The sequence below is a fragment of the Catharus ustulatus genome, chromosome 11 (genome assembly GCF_009819885.2).
Source record: "Catharus ustulatus isolate bCatUst1 chromosome 11, bCatUst1.pri.v2, whole genome shotgun sequence".
NCBI lineage: Eukaryota > Metazoa > Chordata > Aves > Passeriformes > Turdidae > Catharus > Catharus ustulatus.
This window is the reverse complement of record NC_046231.1, coordinates 14,922,196-14,939,995: the sequence shown is the minus strand read 5'-3', so window position 1 is coordinate 14,939,995 and position 17,800 is coordinate 14,922,196. Positions and strand designations below refer to the sequence as shown.

Sequence of the window (17,800 nt, the reverse complement as noted above, 5' to 3'; positions counted from 1 at the left end):
GACTTTGTGCTGAAGCTGCGCTCAGGTTCCGCCGCGCTGCGTGTGCAGCCTGCTCTCGTTCGGCGGGAGCCGCTGTGTGCAGGGCGGCTGTCCCCGGCCTGCCGGTGCCGGTGGCGGATGGAGGGCGGCGGGGGAGCCCCGGGCCGCGCTGCCCGGCCCGGCCCCGCCACTCCCGGCTCCGCCCGGGCCCGCCCCGCCGCGCCGGGAACGCTCCGTTCGGGCGGCGGTTTCCGCCCGGCGCTCGCGGGGCCGGGCCGGAGGCGGAAGCGCGGGCGGCGGGGCCGGGCCGGGCAGCGCGGTGGTGGCGGCGCGGGCGGGCGGCGCGCCGGGCCCCATGGCCTCCTGCTCCAGCATCGACATCGAGGACGCCACCCAGCACCTGCGGGACATCCTCAAGCTGGACCGGCCGGGAGGTGAGGAGCGGGGCCCGGGGGGGCGCGAGAGGCCGCCGGGCCAGGCCGGGCGGGGCCTTGTCTCGGGCCGGGCCGCGGGAGCCCCTCGGCCGTTGCGCCGCCGCCCCGCCGGTTGTCAGCGCTCGGAGCGCGGCCGGCACCGCTTCGCCTCAGGGCGCCTGGCAGCGCCCTCCGAGCCGCGCAGAGCCGGCGGGTCCCGCTCGGCACTGCCCCGCTCCCTGCAGAGCCCGGAGCCAGCGGCGCGGTGCGCACCGGCCGGTGAGGAGAGGAGCCCCCGGCCTGGGGACCCTCGCTCGGGGGGCGGCTCTGTTGGCGCTGGGCAGAGCGAGAGCGGGTCGGCCCCAGAGCTCGCTGCTGCGGCGGTCTCGGGGCTCCATTCAGCTGAGAGTTGTTGCTGCTGGGAGCTGAACAGCACCGACCTCCGTGACACGAGTGTCCCCCTTTCCAGGAGTACTTGGAGTCTTTCCCGGGCGTCTCGCTGGGCTGAGTGGAAGGGGCTGTCTGGCCGCTCTGAGATCAGTGTCGGGTTCATCTTTTGCACAAACTTTTCCTTCCCCTTATTTGTTTGTGAAATGGGATCACCAATATCAGTCTTCTCCCTGTGCTTTGAACTGTTATACTTCTCTGCTCGGAGTTCAGCGGGCTCCCTTCTGCCTGTAAGAGTGTCAGCAGTGGGCTCAGGAGTCAGCTGGATAGTGTTCCCACTCTGCTGCAGCTTAGGCTCTCTCACATCTCCCTGGTTGAACCTGCCATCGTGTTTCAGTCAAATGTGGTGAGGTAACACTCTGAAGGAGGCCAAGACATGAATGCTTTGTAAGAATATCTTAGCCTCTGGGTAGAGGACTGAATTATGCCCCTCTTGTGCTCCCTTCAAGGGAAAGGCAGGACAGGAATAATATAACTTCTAAATGTCCTGAGGCTCAGCAGGAATGTGCTACCTCCAAAGTAACTGCCATGTGTGCTGCCTTTTGCTTGGCCAAAAGGAAGAGAGGTTGGGTGTGGGATTGTTGTGGAGGGCTGAAGAGGTGATGGACCAAACCTGCAGGAAGGCAACTCCATTAGCTCTACTACCCACAGAGAAATTTCTCATTAATTGGAATAGTTTCTCTGGTTTCTGGAGTGCGCAGTCCTGAATTCTAATTCTTAAAAGAAAAATACGTTTTTTGTTTGTAGTGCAGCACTATCCTTGAAAAACTGAAAGGAGAACTCAGTGCAGGGATGGGTGACGTTCGTTTCACAAGCAGTTTCTGAACTGAAAGGATATGTTGTGGTTGAGAAATGGGTGGAGTTGTTGCTCAAGGTGACTCGACTTTCTCCTGAAGCAGCTTCTCCTGCTGGTTGAAGTCAAGGAGTTATTGACAGAGTATGGTTTATTTCTTTTCATTAGTCTTTCCTGTTCATTCTCTTTTTACCTTCTCTGTCAACTCCAGTGCACAAGAAGGCATTTGAGAGGAAAAGGAGCAAGTGGGCAGGAAGTTCAGTGATGGAACCTGTGATGGTTCTCAGCAGAAATCACTGCCTGGGTAACAGCAAATAAACTTGAAAAGATTGACATGAGGGAAAGAAGAAGAGTGCACATGTTAGCTGAAAGTCTCTGAAATTCCTGTTAGGATGCCAGGGAAGAGGAATAGAGGAGTCTTCAAGTTTTGTGGTACCATGTGCAGGTAGCTGTGGGCAGTGTTGTGTTCTTTTAGATCCTGTCCAGACAAGTGACAAGAAACACTCCCTGCTCTAAAGAGTTTACAACTGTCACAATACTTTTTAAATTCTGCTGTGTTTGGTGATTGTGAAAATGTAATCCCCTACCCAGTCTGTCTCTCTTGACACAATTTCTCTCAGTTTTGGCAAGTTCCATCCAATGCTTCAGTAGCTGTTGCCAAAGCATGGACCTGCCTGCTGGGACGTGGAGACAGGCTGTCAGTGCTACTGTGCAGGCTGTGGAGGAGCATCCCTGCTGTTGGTGGGCAGGATCCTTCGTTCATGCAGAGTCTCTGCTGATAACCAGGCTCACCCTGCTCATGGTGTATCAGGGCAGTGTTCTGTTCAGTACAGGCTGATGATGGTGGGAGCAGGAAGAGTTCAGTGTCTCAGCTCTGACTGCTCCTGCTCTTTGAAAAGGTAATGAATACAAGCACTCTTCTTTGCCTTTGAGGCCTGGATCTGGCTAGTCTGGCTTAACCTTTTTGTTTAGTTCATGTTCTTACTAAATAGAGCCTCTTCCCTTCTTTCATGCCTCCAGGATTGTACACAGGCAGCATCTGGGCTTGTCTGCCTTCCACTAACACAGAATGAGCTACACCCATTCCTGAACTTGGGTGTACTGTTGTTGGGCCCGTCAGCCTCTGGGGAGTGTTTCCTCCTTCCTTTCTCTCATGGAGCAAACATCACTATCCTGCTGTCTGTAAAAGGGCAGCAGTACTTAGATGAGACTCTGCTGTGGCTGCAGAAAGGGCAAAGCACGGATCATCTTTCTCTGGGAGGCTGGATGCTTTTTCTGTAGGGAATATTTTCCTGCCTTTGGTCACAAAGGATAAAGTGCTGTCAGTGGAAGTAGCTGCAACTGGGCAAGCACCCACCACGTGCTGTAGGAATAAGAGGCACACCTTAACGTTGTGACAGCAGGCACAGCACCAGTGTGAGGTGGTTACAGGATCACACTCCCTGGCCTGAATTTCCTTGTGCTGTGTGAGTGCTGCTGCTTTTTCTTCATGCAGTCAGGAACACTGAAGTGAGTGCCCAAATTGTCCCTGCATCAGGGTACCCTGTCACTGCACATTTCTGTGTCCATAATGACTCTTCATAAACAGGCAAGTTTAAAATATTCTTCTGGCAAATGAATAGTTGCAATTGTGTTTTAGACAGCAGCACTCACCCTGATCTGTTGAAGCCTGTTTGGTAGTGGAAAGGTTGTCTTACTTTGGAAGGATCTGCCTCTTACCCACAGTTATGTTTAGGTTTGTTACATGTGCCATGGTGGGGGAGCTTCTGGTCCTGGGAGCAGCCATTTTACAAGAGCTCAGCAGCAGTTGTTACCTGGCAACAGTATACGAAATTTCGGGTTTCAAAACCACTGAAAATTCCAAGCGAGGATTCGCTGAGGCAGGCGGCTTCTCCTTGGGTGTGCTGATGTGGGGGTGCAGATGGAGAGGCCTTGCTCTCCAGTGGGGGTTGTCAAATATTTGCTTTGCTGGTGAAGAAGAAGAGTCTCCTTCACCCCCTCTTAAGTCTGTCCCCTCCTCAAGCCTTCAGAAGGCATGGAAGCCACCAAGCAGCTTGTGCTAGGCCAGATGTGCAAAGTCAGGGCACACAAACTCTTCAAAGCACAGCTGGGGCTCTGAACAAATGGCTGCTTTACACAAAATTGGAGTGCTATAAACTTCTATGTGATTGTTAACCAGAGGAAAAGTATGGGAATCTCATAGGCACAGCTGCAGAGTTTCCTAGCAAAATTACTTAAACACCTGGACTTTGAGGTCAGGTCTCAGGGTCGGAAAGTAATAAGTGTATTGTTTCCAGCCAGCCCCAAATGTTGCAGCTGATCCCTGCACTGCTGAACTTCGGAGGTCTCCCTGCAGGCCTGAGGGTTAGAAGTGACCTGTGGAGAATCTTTTGGTCTGGCACTTGATTCAGTAAACCTGAATTACCAGCTTAGTCTTTCTGATCTAAGGCTTTTAGCTCCTTGAGCCTGGTGAGTTCCTTGAAACATGTTCTGTGGAGTTTCTGTGATCTGCTGGGATGGTTTGTGTAAGAAAAAGCTGTTTCACTCGGATGTGTGGAGGTGAGTTTCTCATCACATCTCAACCAGTTCAGCATATTCTACCTGACAGACCAATAGAGGCTGACAGAAAGCATCTGGAATTGGTGTATTTCACACAGTGCCATTTCTTTTAAATGCATGTTGTGCACAGCTGGTCGTGTGCTTTTCCTCAGGTTCGGTGAATGAGAACCAGAGACCATCGAATTCGTATAACGGGGACCTGAATGGGCTGCTGGTGCCTGATCCCCTTGGGAGTGGAGATGGACCTGCTTTGGCCAAGCCAGTGCATCGCAGCAGCTCTCTAGGAGCCCTGCAGGAGAAACAAGTCATGTGAGTTTTGTTGAAGAAATGCCGAGAGTGAAGAGAAAACAGCTCAAATTCGGTTCACTTGAGCATGGACATACATGCTGGGAGTGTGACAGTGGGTTTTATCTTCAGTTCAGGTGGCAGTTGTGAGCCAGTGCTCTTAGCTAGAGCTTTTGTAGCTTATGTGATACATGGAGTCTGCCATCCTTACAGCTCAGGAAATGAATATCTGCAGAGTTGTTCTGAGAAGGGGAACAGGACTGTGCATAGTAAAAATTGCAGGTCAGCATGAATGTAAATCATGAGGGCTCTGGTTGAAACTTGTGGTTCCCCTGTAAATGTCTGGCAGGACTCCTTCAGGGAGTCCTTGAGGTGTTGCAGAGCTCACGGAAGTCGCTTTTGCTTGGGTTCTCTGCCCATGGTTTTGAAAGAGGATGTAATGAGAGCCACAAGCAGTGTGCACTGTTTTGTTGATGAGGTTTAGCTGGTTGGTTTTGGTCTCTTTACACCTTCCAGTGTTGGGAGCTTGAATCAAAGGTAAGTCTGTGCTCAAGTCAAATGAACTGAAGGTTTTTAGGCTGAACAAAGTAGATGTTTAACTCTCTCAAACCCATGACACATCGGAAAGGGAGGCTCAGCTGAGAGGAGTTTCTGTCTTCAGTTGTTCAGCTCAAACTCTTAGATGCACAAATCCTGCTGTGTTGCTGTTAAAATTGTAAATTTAACATAAAGTGTTAAATATTCTCTTCCTGTGAGTCCTGTCTGATTTTCCCCCTTTGTTTTTTTTTTAAAGCTGCCTTTCTGGTGACGACAGCTCCACATGCGTAGTGATATCAGCAAAAGATGTGGAGATAGTGGCCAGCAGTGATTCCAGCATCACCAGTAAGGCCAGAGGAAGTAACAAGGTAAGGAGCAAGAGAAAGCATGGTCTATCTCTTTTTCAGTCACAACAGCTTATGCTTGAATATTTTTAAACAGAAATAAATATCTTCCTTCTTGTATCATAGGAGTTTATTATTAGGTAGAAGTTTATCAAAGAGTTTAACCAGGAGAAAAACGTTGGAGCAGTATCTTGTAACTGATTGTTTCAGTTACTCCAGAGTCTGGCCCATTTTCAGAAGTTCATGATCTAAGCTGTAGCTTCCTGGGAAAGTGTCCTTTCTCCACAAACAAAATTTTTCTGCTGATTGTTTCCTCCCTGGATCCTGAAGGGAGGGTTTCCCTGGCTGTTTTGCTGGCATCAGCCCAGCTGCAAGAATCACTGTGATGAAATTAGAGCTGATGCTGAGCAGAGAACTAAGCCATGCTCAGAGCAAAGGCTGATGATTAGGAGAGACCTCTGGTCATGATCCACTCAGCCCTTTTCCACTTTGTTCCTCAGTTTTCCATTTTGTGTTTTTCCATTTTGCATTCCAGTTTGTTCCTTAGTGTGCAGTGAGCTAAAAGACCACAAAGATGGAAAAGATAATTCCAGACATTTCTCATGTTTTGTTTTCTTTCTCCTGAACAGGTGAAAATACAACCTGTTGCTAGATATGACTGGGAGCAGAAATACTACTATGGCAATCTTATAGCTGTTTCAAACTCCTACCTGGCTTATGCCATTAAAGGTGAGGTGCCTTCTTGTCTTGGATGTGGTTTGTATTCTTTTGCTCTGTGTATCATTAAGAAAGGCAGAGTTTACATCAGAACAATATAACTGACACTAATTGAAACATACCTCACAAATACCCAGATCAGAGTGGTGTTGCAGAGGGAATATAAGCAACAGTGGAAAGAAGAGTTTGTTATGTGGGAGAGTTAGAAATAAGAGAAGGACTCGGTGGGGATATAGGAAAAGTTGAAGGAGTAGATTGTTTTTGCTGGAGAGCTGATGTTCAGATTCCTCCTCTAATTAAATATTTCTGCAGCAAACAAGCTGCTCTGTAACTAAGCACAGAAGCAGCCCCATGGTAATTTGAGCAGATAAGTGTTTGTGATGGATTTGCTTGCATGAATGTGGAGTTGAGTTTAAGGCTAAATTTTGAGGATCCAAAAAGCAGCACAGATGCAGTGTCTTGTGTAATAGAAAGAGGAAAGCAGAACAGCACAGGGAAAGATTGTTTCACAGCAAATGGGAAAGAAAGTGACAGGATGAGAGGAAACACTCCCAAGTTGTGCTAGGGAAGGTTGAAATTAGATATTAGGAAAAATGTTTTTCATGGAAAACATTGGAAACATTTCATTCTAAAACATTGAAACTGCCCTGCCCAGGGAAGTGGTGAAGTCACCATTCCTGGAAGTGTTCAAAAACATGTAGATATGGCACTTGAGCACATGGTTTAGTGATGATCATGAGGGTTGTGCTGGTTGGACTTGATGATCTTAAAGGTGTTTTCTACCCTTAGGAGTTCTATGAAATGAATACTTAGTTATCTGCAGTGTCTCTGCTCTTATAGAAACACAGAGTGTGTGTGTGTCTTTGTTCTTAGTTCTTGCACCAGTTTATCTGGTCTTTTATGAAATCTGCTACTCTGCTCTTGTGTTTTTTCTAGCTAAGGTTATTATAGAGTAGCTTAAGGATGTCTCATCCTTTTAAAAAATATTTTACAAGCTTGGTTGCAGTAACACTGGGAAGCTGAGTGGTTGCTAGGGCTGGCATGGGCATCAGGAAGTGGAAGCACCATGATCTCTGTAAGACTGTTTTGTAGTGATTGATGTCTGAAAAGGGGAACCTGGAAACTTTACTTAGTGTGCACATGTTCTGAAGCATCTTCTTTTCAGTCATGCAAGCCAAAAAGCAGTGCTTTTTGCAGGGTACCTGTTCATGCCTTTTGCTTCCCCTTACAGAATGTGTCTGAACTGTCTCTCAGAGACTCCTTTTCTCCAGTAACTGAAAACTAAATTGCAAATAAAATTAATTCACTGTCACTGGAGGTCAGCCTTGGAAGTGCAGCGAGCTCGGGATGAAGGTTTAGGCCTGGCATGTAACTGCAGCATATTTAATGAGGATCATCCTGGGAATTATGAGAAGTTTATGGGAGCTGGGGGAAGTTTATGAGAATTATGCAGAGAAACCACAGACATAAATGGTGACTTCTCCTTCTGTCTGTCTCACAGCTGCCAGCAATGGCTCTGCTATGGTGCGGGTGTTGAGTGTCAGCACTGCTGAGCGGACCTTGCTGAAGGGATTCACAGGAGGAGTGGCAGACCTGGCCTTTGCTCACCTCAACTCCAACCAGCTGGCCTGCCTGGACGAGGCTGGAAACCTTTTTGTCTGGCGCCTGGCCATGGATAAAGAAAAAATCCAGTATCTTGTCCAAATACACGTCCTGTCAGTGTCTGTGTGATGATTAGGTGTGAATGCAACCTCCACATTGCCATTTGATTTTGTAGCTTTTGCAGAATAGCAGCTTGCAGGAGGAAGATCAATAGTTATGCCCCTTCCAGAGTATCAAATCAGTCAACTTTTACTTGCATTCAGCACAATCATTGCTTGATATTGCATTGCTTGAAATTCTAGGAGCATCTCTGTACTCCTGGTCCAGGCAAAGTAGGCAGTGAGAAGTGTCAGCCTGTACCAGCTGACCTTGGGCATGGATAGTGTCACTGCAAGTATGTGACAAAGGTTTGTCTTGTCTGATTCTAGCTCTTTTCCTCAGTTACTTCTCTGGGGAAGAGGATGTAATATTTCCAGTCCACTCACTATCTTCCTTCCAAACCTTTCATCCTTTTGGTGGCCCTGAAATTTATTTTCAGTGTTCATTACCCTAAATATTTTCCTTTTAATTGCTAGGAGTGATTGCTCAGTGCTTCTGGGAAACATGTGAGGTATGTCACCTCAGAGTGTAGCTTTTTAATTTTAATTGTGTACCATCATTTCAAAAGCAACTGGAGCAGAGGTGGTGGCAGTTGTTGAAGCCTGGTTTGTAGTGGTGCACTCGAGCACTCAACTGGGGGCAATGTGGTAGCTCTTGTGTCTTTCTCTGGTAGTGTTGCAATGCTAACAAACCATTTAATCATTAGCTGTCATATGGATTGCACATTCAGATGTGGCTGTGTGCTCCTGTTGTGCTTATCCTGTTACTGCAGCCTGCAAGAGAAAATTATGAGAACCTATGAACTTTTGTAAGCTGAAGCTGTTTTGTCAGTGAGGAAACTCTAGCTTGGCTGCTTTTTCAGCAGAATCCCTTTACCTGCTTGCTTTTTGAATCAATGACCCAAAAAACCCTGAGGTTTAACAGTATTAAAACAACAGACCAGGGCTGAACAGGTTTTTGCTGGGCAGAGCCAGAATGTTACATTGCTTAACCCTGGTGATCAGAGAGGAGATCTTGGTTAACATCAAGCGACCTGACAATACCCCGCTGAACACCTTCCGGAGAATCATCTGGTGCCCCTTCATCCCGGATGATAACGAGGAGAGCGGGGAGGAGGGCAGTCAGACACTGGCATTGCTGCATGAGGACAGGGTAAGGAAACTGCTTTGGAAATGTTACCCTGATTTATCATTGGAAGGAGAGAATTTAATGGGGGAAAGAGCTGAGTTTACAGTGGAGTTGTAAAGGCCGCGCTGGGGATTCTCCTGTAAGATGTTGGATTCCTCTCGTCTGAGGAGAGATCATTCTCTGGGCCTCACTTCTGCTCACCATCAAATACCAAAGACCACTTGAAACAGAGACATCACTTCCCTTGAGGCTGAGCCAGTACCTAAGGGAGAGGCTTGATGGGCAGCAGCCACAAATACCAAGAGCAGTTCCCTGAGTTATGTACAATGCCAGGAAAGCATCTAATGGCCAGATTGGGTGGAAATGGGAAGGTTTATGTCACACACTTGCCATTGGGCTGGTGTATCAGGCAATAAGATAAGGATCTAAGAAGTTCTCTGGATCAAAGCAGTGGTTATAAAAGTAAACTTGTGTGCATACATGTTTGTTTTCCAGGCAGAGGTGTGGGATTTGGACATCATCCGAACCAACAACAGCTCATGGCCAGTGGAAGTGCCTGATATCAAAGAAGGTTTCATTGTGGTGAAGGGCCACAGCACGGTACAAACCTGGAGTTTTTTTGTTTTCTTTGCATTATAGTGTCTCAGGAGCTGACAGTTGACTGTAACAAAAAAAACAACTGTGAGGCAATTAAGATTGTGAAAAGCCAGAAGATCCCAAACCAAAATGAGTGCTATTCGTAACATGAATAACAGTAAGAGCAGTGGCAACAAAATCCATTGAACTTGAATTTGCTGTCTGGAAAAGGTGATTGTTTATTATTACCAAGAAAGAGGGTGCCTGTCAATTGTTCTGTGAAGGGTTAAAAGGCTAAATGTTAGAAGCTACCAGTTTCTGTTAGAAATCACTTTGGCCTTCTCTACTATCAGATAGTTAGTCAAATTCTTCCTTGAAGATAGAGCTTTTTCTCCTTGTAAAATAAGAAGCTGTAAAATTACTTTTCTGTGTCTCTTTTCCCCCTCTGTGTAGTGCCTGAGCGAGGGAGCACTTTCTCCAGATGGAACTGTGTTGGCCACAGCAAGCCATGATGGTTTTGTAAAATTCTGGCAGATCTATATTGAGGGACAGGATGAACCAAGGTAACTGGAGAATGGGAAAATTAAGGATATTGGAACAGAGAGCAGCGTTTTCTGTGGGAGAATTTCCTTGATACAGAATCATCTGTGATGGTCATTCTGAGGATATTATAAAGATACAGCATAAATGTTTGTAATTTGTTGCTAAAAAATTGCATCACTGAATATCATAGGCTTATGGCAAAAGCAGAGAGCTGTGTCTGGAAACAGGAATTCTGTGCTTGGCACAAGCTGTAGTCAAACTCTTTTGCACTGTCCCTGTAAATGCAGGAAGCTGCTCTGAGCTGTTCTTCTCAATGCTGACTTTTGCATTGTATTTTTGTTAAGACACCAGACCAGATGGCAGCATGGGATTTTATTTATTTATTAATAACAATATTTGTTTGTGTGGTCTCCTTATTTTATATAAGACTTGTAAAGGGCTACAAGTCAGTAATGCTTTGTGGCTTCTGGACAGGGAGTTGTGTGTTCAGTGTCAACATTCTCTTCATTTACCACTCCCTTCACACTTGGATGTTTTCTCTGATTTATTCCCAGGTGTCTTCATGAGTGGAAACCCCATGATGGTAGACCTCTTTCCTGCCTGCTCTTTTGTGACAACCATAAAAAGCAAGACCCAGAGTAAGTCCCCAATCCTGTGCTTGAAGTATTAAAGTTCAGTATTGTTTTCTAACTCTGCCTTGCCCTGAAAGTTCCTTGTAACTGAATCATACTTGAAAAATGTAGCTTTGTAGCAGGAACAAGTCCTGTCATCTTGGTGGTCAGTTTTCTGGTGATGGAGAAATAAATAAGATTCTGAAGCATAACCTAAGGTGGCCTTAATCATAGTACCAATTCCATGAAATAATGAGAATTCTAAATTGAGAAGTCCTCTCAGGTTTATGGTATGGTCAGTCTTAAACGGCCTGTTAGTCCTCCAAATTTCAACTGACCCTGCTGAAATTATAACTTTATTGATATTGTTTCTTCATCAGTTGTGTCCTTAGGATTTCTGAGAGGTGTAGTGGTTTCTAGTCTGTCTCAGAGGAGAATTTTAAGCCATGGTTGGGATAAATCAGCCATGGGCAGCTTGTGAGGAGCTTTTCTGGGAAGGACCAGATCTTCTTGAAGAGAATTTGGATCTGTTGTGCTTACAGAGTTCCCTTCTGGAGGTTTCTCATCACAGGAGCTGATCAGAACAGAGAGCTGAAGATGTGGTGCACGGTGTCTTGGACCTGTTTGCAGACTGTTCGGTATGTGTTGGTGGATGCCCCTGCAGAGTGGGATTGAGGGCTACTGAATTTGCTGAATTCACCAGGGGTTTACTGAATGTAGGGGTATGAAAAGGTGATCCCTGATGTCTAATGAATTCTACTCCAGTCCAAATTTGAGCCTACTCCTTTGCTATTCCAGCCTGTCATTGGAAGCTCTCAGCTGTGGCAGACTGTCAGGTCTTGCCTTTGGCAAGGCCAGGGAATTTCATACTTTTATTATTTTTGTTGCTAAGATCTGTTGTCTTTGCCTTGTTCTCTAAAGCATAGACATAGCTGTAGCATGAGGGGAGGTGGCACAACAAAACTGCACACCTTGAATAACCTATCTAGGATCTTCGATTAGTGCTTTTTCTGTTTAAATTATGAGAAACTGCTGTGTTGATAGAGCTTAAGAAATTATCCAGGGCTTAAATGTTGAGCCAAAATTGTGTTTTAATCCATCCCTTGACTCAGCTTCAGGTTCCCTGGTTATGTTTTTCTGATGTTGGGTCATGGCCTCTCTCACCACACACATGCTTAAGGCCGCTTTGGATTTTCCCTCTTTAAGTGAGAATAATATAACATAGAGCTGAGTGCTGCTTTTTCCACCTCACACTACAGGAGGTCCAAAACTTGTGGAAGGGTTATTTTGATTTGGTGGCTTTTTGGTTTGAAATCTGTAGCATTGACTCTTGTACTCCTATGAATGTGAGACATGTTTAGTAATGACAAAGTGTCACCTTTCATTTCAGTGTTCAGAATCCATAACTTGATCCTGTTGTGCCATCTCCCAGCTGCTTTCTTAGCTGATGTCAGCACTGATTTCAGCAAAGGTGTTTGTGTTCTAGTGGGTGGTTGGACTGTAATAGGGTTGTAAACTCCTCAAGGTTCTGTGGGATTTTGGTAATTAGTGCAGTTTCATAACGGTCATGCTGGTTGGGCTAATCTACCTTGCTTGTCTGCACCCCCTCCCTCTTATTTGTATATGTAGCTTTTCTCCTGACATCTTCAGCTCCATGAATATTCCTCCCAGCCTGAAAGTCTGCCTGGACCTTTCTGCTGAATATCTGATACTGAGTGATGTGCAGAGAAAAGTAAGTAGTTCATTTTATTGCTGCCTGTGGGAAATGGGGCTGAAGCAGATTTGGCTTTGTGTGACTGGCTCTGCTGCCTTAGGTCTGGGATTTCCATGTTAGTAGATAAAAATGCAGAAGTTAACTCAGCAATTTCACTGTTGGATGAAAAAAGGTAGCAATTCATCTGAGTAATCCTGAGGAGCTTTAAGGATCATTTCTCACCCTTTGTAAAGCTCTCATTTGGAGATTCTCCCTGGCACAGCAGGATTGAGTTCTTGATCAACATTGACTTACCTAAGAATGTGGTGCTTGTGCTTCCCTTGAATGTTCCATTTCAAATTCCAAGATCCAGGTTTTATTCCTCATGTTATTTCCCTTGTTCAAAATCTGTTTTGGATGCTCAGCTCTGTAGTCCTCACACATGTGCGTGGTCTGCTCTGAAAGCTCTGATTTACCATTTCTGATTCCTCCAGGTCTTGTATGTAATGGAGTTGATGCAGAACCAAGAGGAGGGCAAAGCTTACTTCAGCTCCATCTCAGAGTTCCTCCTTACCCACCCAGTGCTGAGCTTTGGCATCCAGGCCGTGAGCCGCTGCCGGCTCAGGCACACCGAGGTGCTCCCAGCAGAAGAGGAAAATGACAGCTTGAGTGTAGGTAGGTGACAAAATTTGGCTGTGTGATCAGGATTTCTTTCCTGGCTAGTTCTGACTTTCTTGTGAAAGGCTGGTCACTTCTCCCAAATAACAAGACAAAAGGAAACAGCCTCAGGTTATGCCCAGTGAGGTTTAGATTGGGTGTTAGGAAAATTTTTTCACCAGGCTTAAGCTGGGTTGTCAAGCGTTTGAACACAGGATTCAAGATGTGGTCTGGTCAATGCCCTGGTCTTGCTGGTCACAGTTGCTGAAACAGGCCAGGATGCCAATGGCCTTCTTGGCCACCTGGCTCATTTTAAGCTACTCTCAACCAGCACCCACAGGCCTTTCCCGCTGGGCAGCTTTGCAGCCACTCTGTCAGCTCATGGTGCTGCAGGGGTTGTTGTGACCCAAGCACAGGACCTGGCACTTGGCCTTGTTGAACCTCACACAACTGGCCTCAGACCATCAGTCCAGCCTGTCCAGACCCCTCTGTAGGCCCTTCCTCCCTTCCAGCAGATCAGCACTCCTGCCTAACATGGTGCACAGCATCCTCAGCCAATCAAGGGAGAGGATTGTCTTACTCTGCTCTGCAGTGCTGTGGCCTTGAGTCCCATGTGCAGTTTTGGGCACCACAGTATAAAAAAGACGCTAAGCTAAGGTAGTGTCCAGAGGAGGGCCATGAGGATGCTGAAGGAAAAGCTGCATGGAGAGTGGCTGAGGTCACTTGGTCTGTTCAGCCTGGAGAAGAGAAGACTGAGGGCAGACATCATTGCAGTCTTCCAGCATCCTCATGAGGGGCAGGCACTGAGTCAGTGGAGGTTTATGCTGGATATCAGGAAAAGGTTTTTCATCCAGAGGGTGGTTGGGCACAGTAACAGGTGCCCTAGGGCAGTGGTTGTAGTACTGAGCCTGTCTGAGTTCAAGAAGCATTTGGACAATTCTTCCAGACACATGCTGTGATTCTTGGGGTGTTCTGTGCAGGGCCAGGGGTTGGACTCAGTGACCCTCATGGGTCTCTTCCAGCTCAGGATATTCTGTGATTCTGTAGAGCTGCCTGCAAACTGAGAGTGCTCTTGATCCCCTCATCCAGATCATTGATAAAGAGAATCTGTATTGTGCTGGTTCTTTGCTGTCAGTTCATCCTGCCGTGATTTTTTGTAGTACTTTGTGTGTGGTTTCCATGCAACTTCATATTTTACCTTTGTCTCCCTTCCAGAAGGTTCTCAGGGCTCTGGGGCTGTTGAATCAGCAGCGGGTGTGCTGATAAAACTCTTCTGTGTTCACACCAAGTGAGTATGTGTGTGCAGCTGTCTGTGGTTGTCCCAACCCTACACTGACCTGTAGAAATTTAACTTAAATTCTTTTGCTCATAACAAAAGCTACTTGGTCCCATAGAAATTCCTGGCTGTGGTGTGTATGGTCTTTCTAGGAGGTAGCCCTGTATGGTGTGACAAGCTTGTATTTCCATGGCCATGAGTGATTTAAGAATTGTGCTCACACACAGGTGCTGGGAAACATCTCAAATACCCTGGGTGGCAGAACTGGGTGACATGGCTGAGTGAGGATCAGCTTCTGTTGATTCTGTGACAGGCAGAAAACAACTGAAGCATTTTCCAAGGGAATGAGTTCAGTGAAGAGAAATCTTCTGAGCCTTAGTGGTGCCTTAAGTCTTCTCTTGGTGGTTCTTAAGCTGATCAGAGATGCTTGTTTCTTTCTAGGGCCCTACAGGATGTGCAAATTAGATTCCAGCCTCTTCATAGTCCTGACACAAGTGCTTCCATGCCTTCCCATAGCTCTCATGAGGAGTTTGGTGAGCATGTGTGTTAAATTGGTCTTCAGTGTTGCTGAGCCATTAAAGGTTATTGGTGGAGAGAGCAGGAGGGTGGTTTTCTTTTTTTTTTTATTTTTTGGGTGTCTCTTTGTACTGCAGTGGTGTCATTGCACAAAGGGTTCTGAATAGGGAGTAGCAGTGAAGCAGGAAGCTGGTTAGACCCTGGTTGTGAGTATGGAGTTTGGGATGTGTTAGACCAGAAGTGCTAATGCTTTGTGCATGCTTGAGTTCACCTTCCTGGGTGAATTGGCACTTGTGAAAGAAACTTGAAGTTTGTCTCTTGTCAGGTGGAAGAGATCAGAGTGACAGCAGAGCTGTGGGAGTAGAGAGGACTGGGCTGTGTGATGAGCTCTTCCAGCTCATTCACCATTCTGGGATGTGGCAGTTCAACTGGCCTTGCTTTTAGGGAAGAAAGGAAGCTTGGACATTTTATTGTCAAAGCCTGATAAAATCCAGTCTGGCATACAAAGAGAAAGCATAACACAGGATTTGCTTTGCTTTAAGCTTTGACTGGAATGTTGCAGGGTTTTTGCTGCTTTTCGGAATCAAGCGTGGCGTGCAATGGAATAAGTTCATATTTCATGGAATTAGTGCTTTAGTTTTGGAGGGAAGTTCCAAACTGATTTGTATCTCTCCCTTGAAGCCTTTCCAGACCACATGGCTGATATGAGCACGGAGGGGCTGGCATCTGAGAAGGAGTCTGTGCACGGCTCCCAGCCAGACCTGCGGCGTATCGCTGATCTGCCCGTGCCAGCAGACTTCCTCTCTCTCTCCAACGATGCCAAACCCAAGCTGATGACTCCAGATGCATTCATGACACCAAGTACTTCTCTTCAACAGGTAATCAGAGATCAGCACTGTTATGGTGATGCAAGGGATGGGGGTGGATTTTGGCACTTTTGGACATGCTTTCCAGCTGTACTGACTGATTAGCTCTGCTAGCTGAATGCAGAGCACACAGGAAACTCTGCATGTAACCAGACTGAGCAGAGACCTCTTGGCACATCTAAAATGCTAAACTGGCCTAAGCCTGTATTGTAGGTGCTGTGTTTAACTGCAGAACCACTGATGTAGGTGTGCTTTGTAGAAACACAGGTTTGCTAAATAACTGTCTGAGCTGGGAGACTGCTCTTACTGGTTTACACATGTTGTTTGGGGTTATGATATAACTGAATGGAAGAAAATAACACCACCTCTGATGGGAATACATCCTGTCTGATGGGAATGCAGATCTGAAGTGACCAGGTAGGTAGGTGGGACTGTTCAGACTTGTGAGACCCCACTGGAGTACCCCAGTCTCTGCCATAAGCCCTCTGCCCTGGTGAGGTTACTTTGGGGACAGCAGTTCCTCAGTGAAAGCAGACATATGATGAGGATGTTTTGGGACTTGTCTTTGAGCAGCACCTTAGTGGAACAACCCAACCTGTGGGGGTATTTTCTATTCCATCTTCACCAAAGACTCTCTAGAGTGTTTCTTTCTCAGCCTGAGTTGTGTTGTTGCCTTCTGTGCCATCCTGACTGCTGTGTTTCCTTGCAGATTGCTGTCTCTCCAGGCAGCAGTGTCAGTTCCCTGACTGCAGTCACAGCCATGAGCAGCACTTCTGTCACGGATGCCTCTCTGCCCAGGTAAATAGCACATGAATTAAATAACACATCTGCAGCTGAACTGACACAGGCCTTTGGGATAGCAGAGCTGTGGTGTGTCTTGTAGGAGAGGAGATTGTAACCAGAGTTAGAAACTGGCCTGAGTCCCAGCATCCCTGTATAGGCAGCTGTTTGCATCCCTGATGCAGCTTGGAACATGCCTGTTGTCATCTAGGGGCCAACAGGGGTGTTTTATGTGTGCCTCTTAGGGATCCTGTTATTGCAGCTCAGTTCTGTTGCTCTACATGCTTTTCCCACAGGGCCATTGTTGTTTACAGGTAAGAGAGCACTGCAGCCACCAAGGACAGGGAGAGTTAGGACTGGTAGGAAAATCTTAGTGTGACAGTGGGTTGGGCTGAATAACAGGTGAGAACTTCACTTCTGGGTGTTGGGAAAAGGAGAGAGACCTATTCATAATGTCCTGTTTCTCCCTGTATTCTACAGTGTGCACTGGAGATACAATTGGTCCCTTCTCTCACTGACCCCTTGAATTCTAAAAGATTACAATGCCCCATTTTTTTTCCTTTCTTGTTGTTTCCACCTGGTATCTCTGTGAGCTGTATGGGGACTTGGAGATGCTCATTGATAGGGAATACCAGGAGGGGCAAGGGCTCCTCCACTGGCCTTTGTACCCCATCTCCTCACTTGAGTGTTTGATGCAGATTAGTCATTTCTTTGCTGGTGTCTGTTTCTGCAGAGCATCAGAAGACTTGACTGTGAGTCCCAAGATGCAGCTGGACACCAGCCTCACGCTGAGCAGCAGCAGCAGCAGTCTCCAGACCAGTCCTAGGAGTCACTCTGTTCTCATCCCAGGCCTCCCTGACAAGCTAACACCAAAGGCACCTGTTCCAGTAAGGCTCCAAATGCTGCTCCCTTCCTTCTGATGGGCCAAGGAACCTCTCTGTGGGCCTGTACAAGCTGAAATTGTTCAGCCTGGAGAACAAAAGGCTCGGAGGAGTGGAGTGGCCTTTCAGTGTTTAAAAGAAATAAAAGTGATATTTTACATGGGCAGACAAGGGGTAGGGTATGGGAGAATGATTTAAACTAGAAGAGGGGAGGTTTAGGTTAGATGTTAGGAGGAAATTCTTTTTTTTGGGGAGTAGTAAGGCACTGGCAGAGACTCCCAGAGAAGCTGTGGCTACCCCATCCCTGGAAGTGTTCAAGGCCAGATTGGATGGGGCTTTGAGCAACCTGATCTAGTGGAAAATGTCCCTGCTCATGGCAGTGGAATTGGAATGAGATGAGATTTAAGGTCCTTTCCAACTAAACCTTTCTAGGATTCTATGAAATTGCATTTACTTGGATGTTAACAGGAACAGTGTGTGCCCTTTGGAAGACACAGC

At 46.8% G+C, this 17,800-nt stretch overlaps 1 protein-coding gene across 1 annotated transcript in view; it reads left to right on the top strand.

Moving 5' to 3' along the window:
- The first annotated feature begins 292 nt into the window (after positions 1-292).
- Positions 293-17,800, top strand: part of EDC4 (enhancer of mRNA decapping 4) — a 33,043-nt gene continuing 15,535 nt past the window's right edge. Inside the window, exons 1-17 of the mRNA XM_033069595.1 lie at positions 293-413; positions 4,344-4,500; positions 5,270-5,381; positions 5,987-6,086; positions 7,576-7,765; positions 8,780-8,927; positions 9,399-9,503; positions 9,933-10,042; positions 10,577-10,660; positions 11,176-11,271; positions 12,263-12,365; positions 12,821-13,001; positions 14,199-14,271; positions 14,701-14,792; positions 15,457-15,653; positions 16,351-16,439; positions 17,155-17,308. Of these exons, the coding sequence (XP_032925486.1) occupies positions 335-413; positions 4,344-4,500; positions 5,270-5,381; positions 5,987-6,086; positions 7,576-7,765; positions 8,780-8,927; positions 9,399-9,503; positions 9,933-10,042; positions 10,577-10,660; positions 11,176-11,271; positions 12,263-12,365; positions 12,821-13,001; positions 14,199-14,271; positions 14,701-14,792; positions 15,457-15,653; positions 16,351-16,439; positions 17,155-17,308 (2,070 nt within the window). The 5' untranslated portion in view covers positions 293-334. The remainder of the gene's footprint in view (positions 414-4,343; positions 4,501-5,269; positions 5,382-5,986; positions 6,087-7,575; positions 7,766-8,779; positions 8,928-9,398; positions 9,504-9,932; positions 10,043-10,576; positions 10,661-11,175; positions 11,272-12,262; positions 12,366-12,820; positions 13,002-14,198; positions 14,272-14,700; positions 14,793-15,456; positions 15,654-16,350; positions 16,440-17,154; positions 17,309-17,800) is intronic.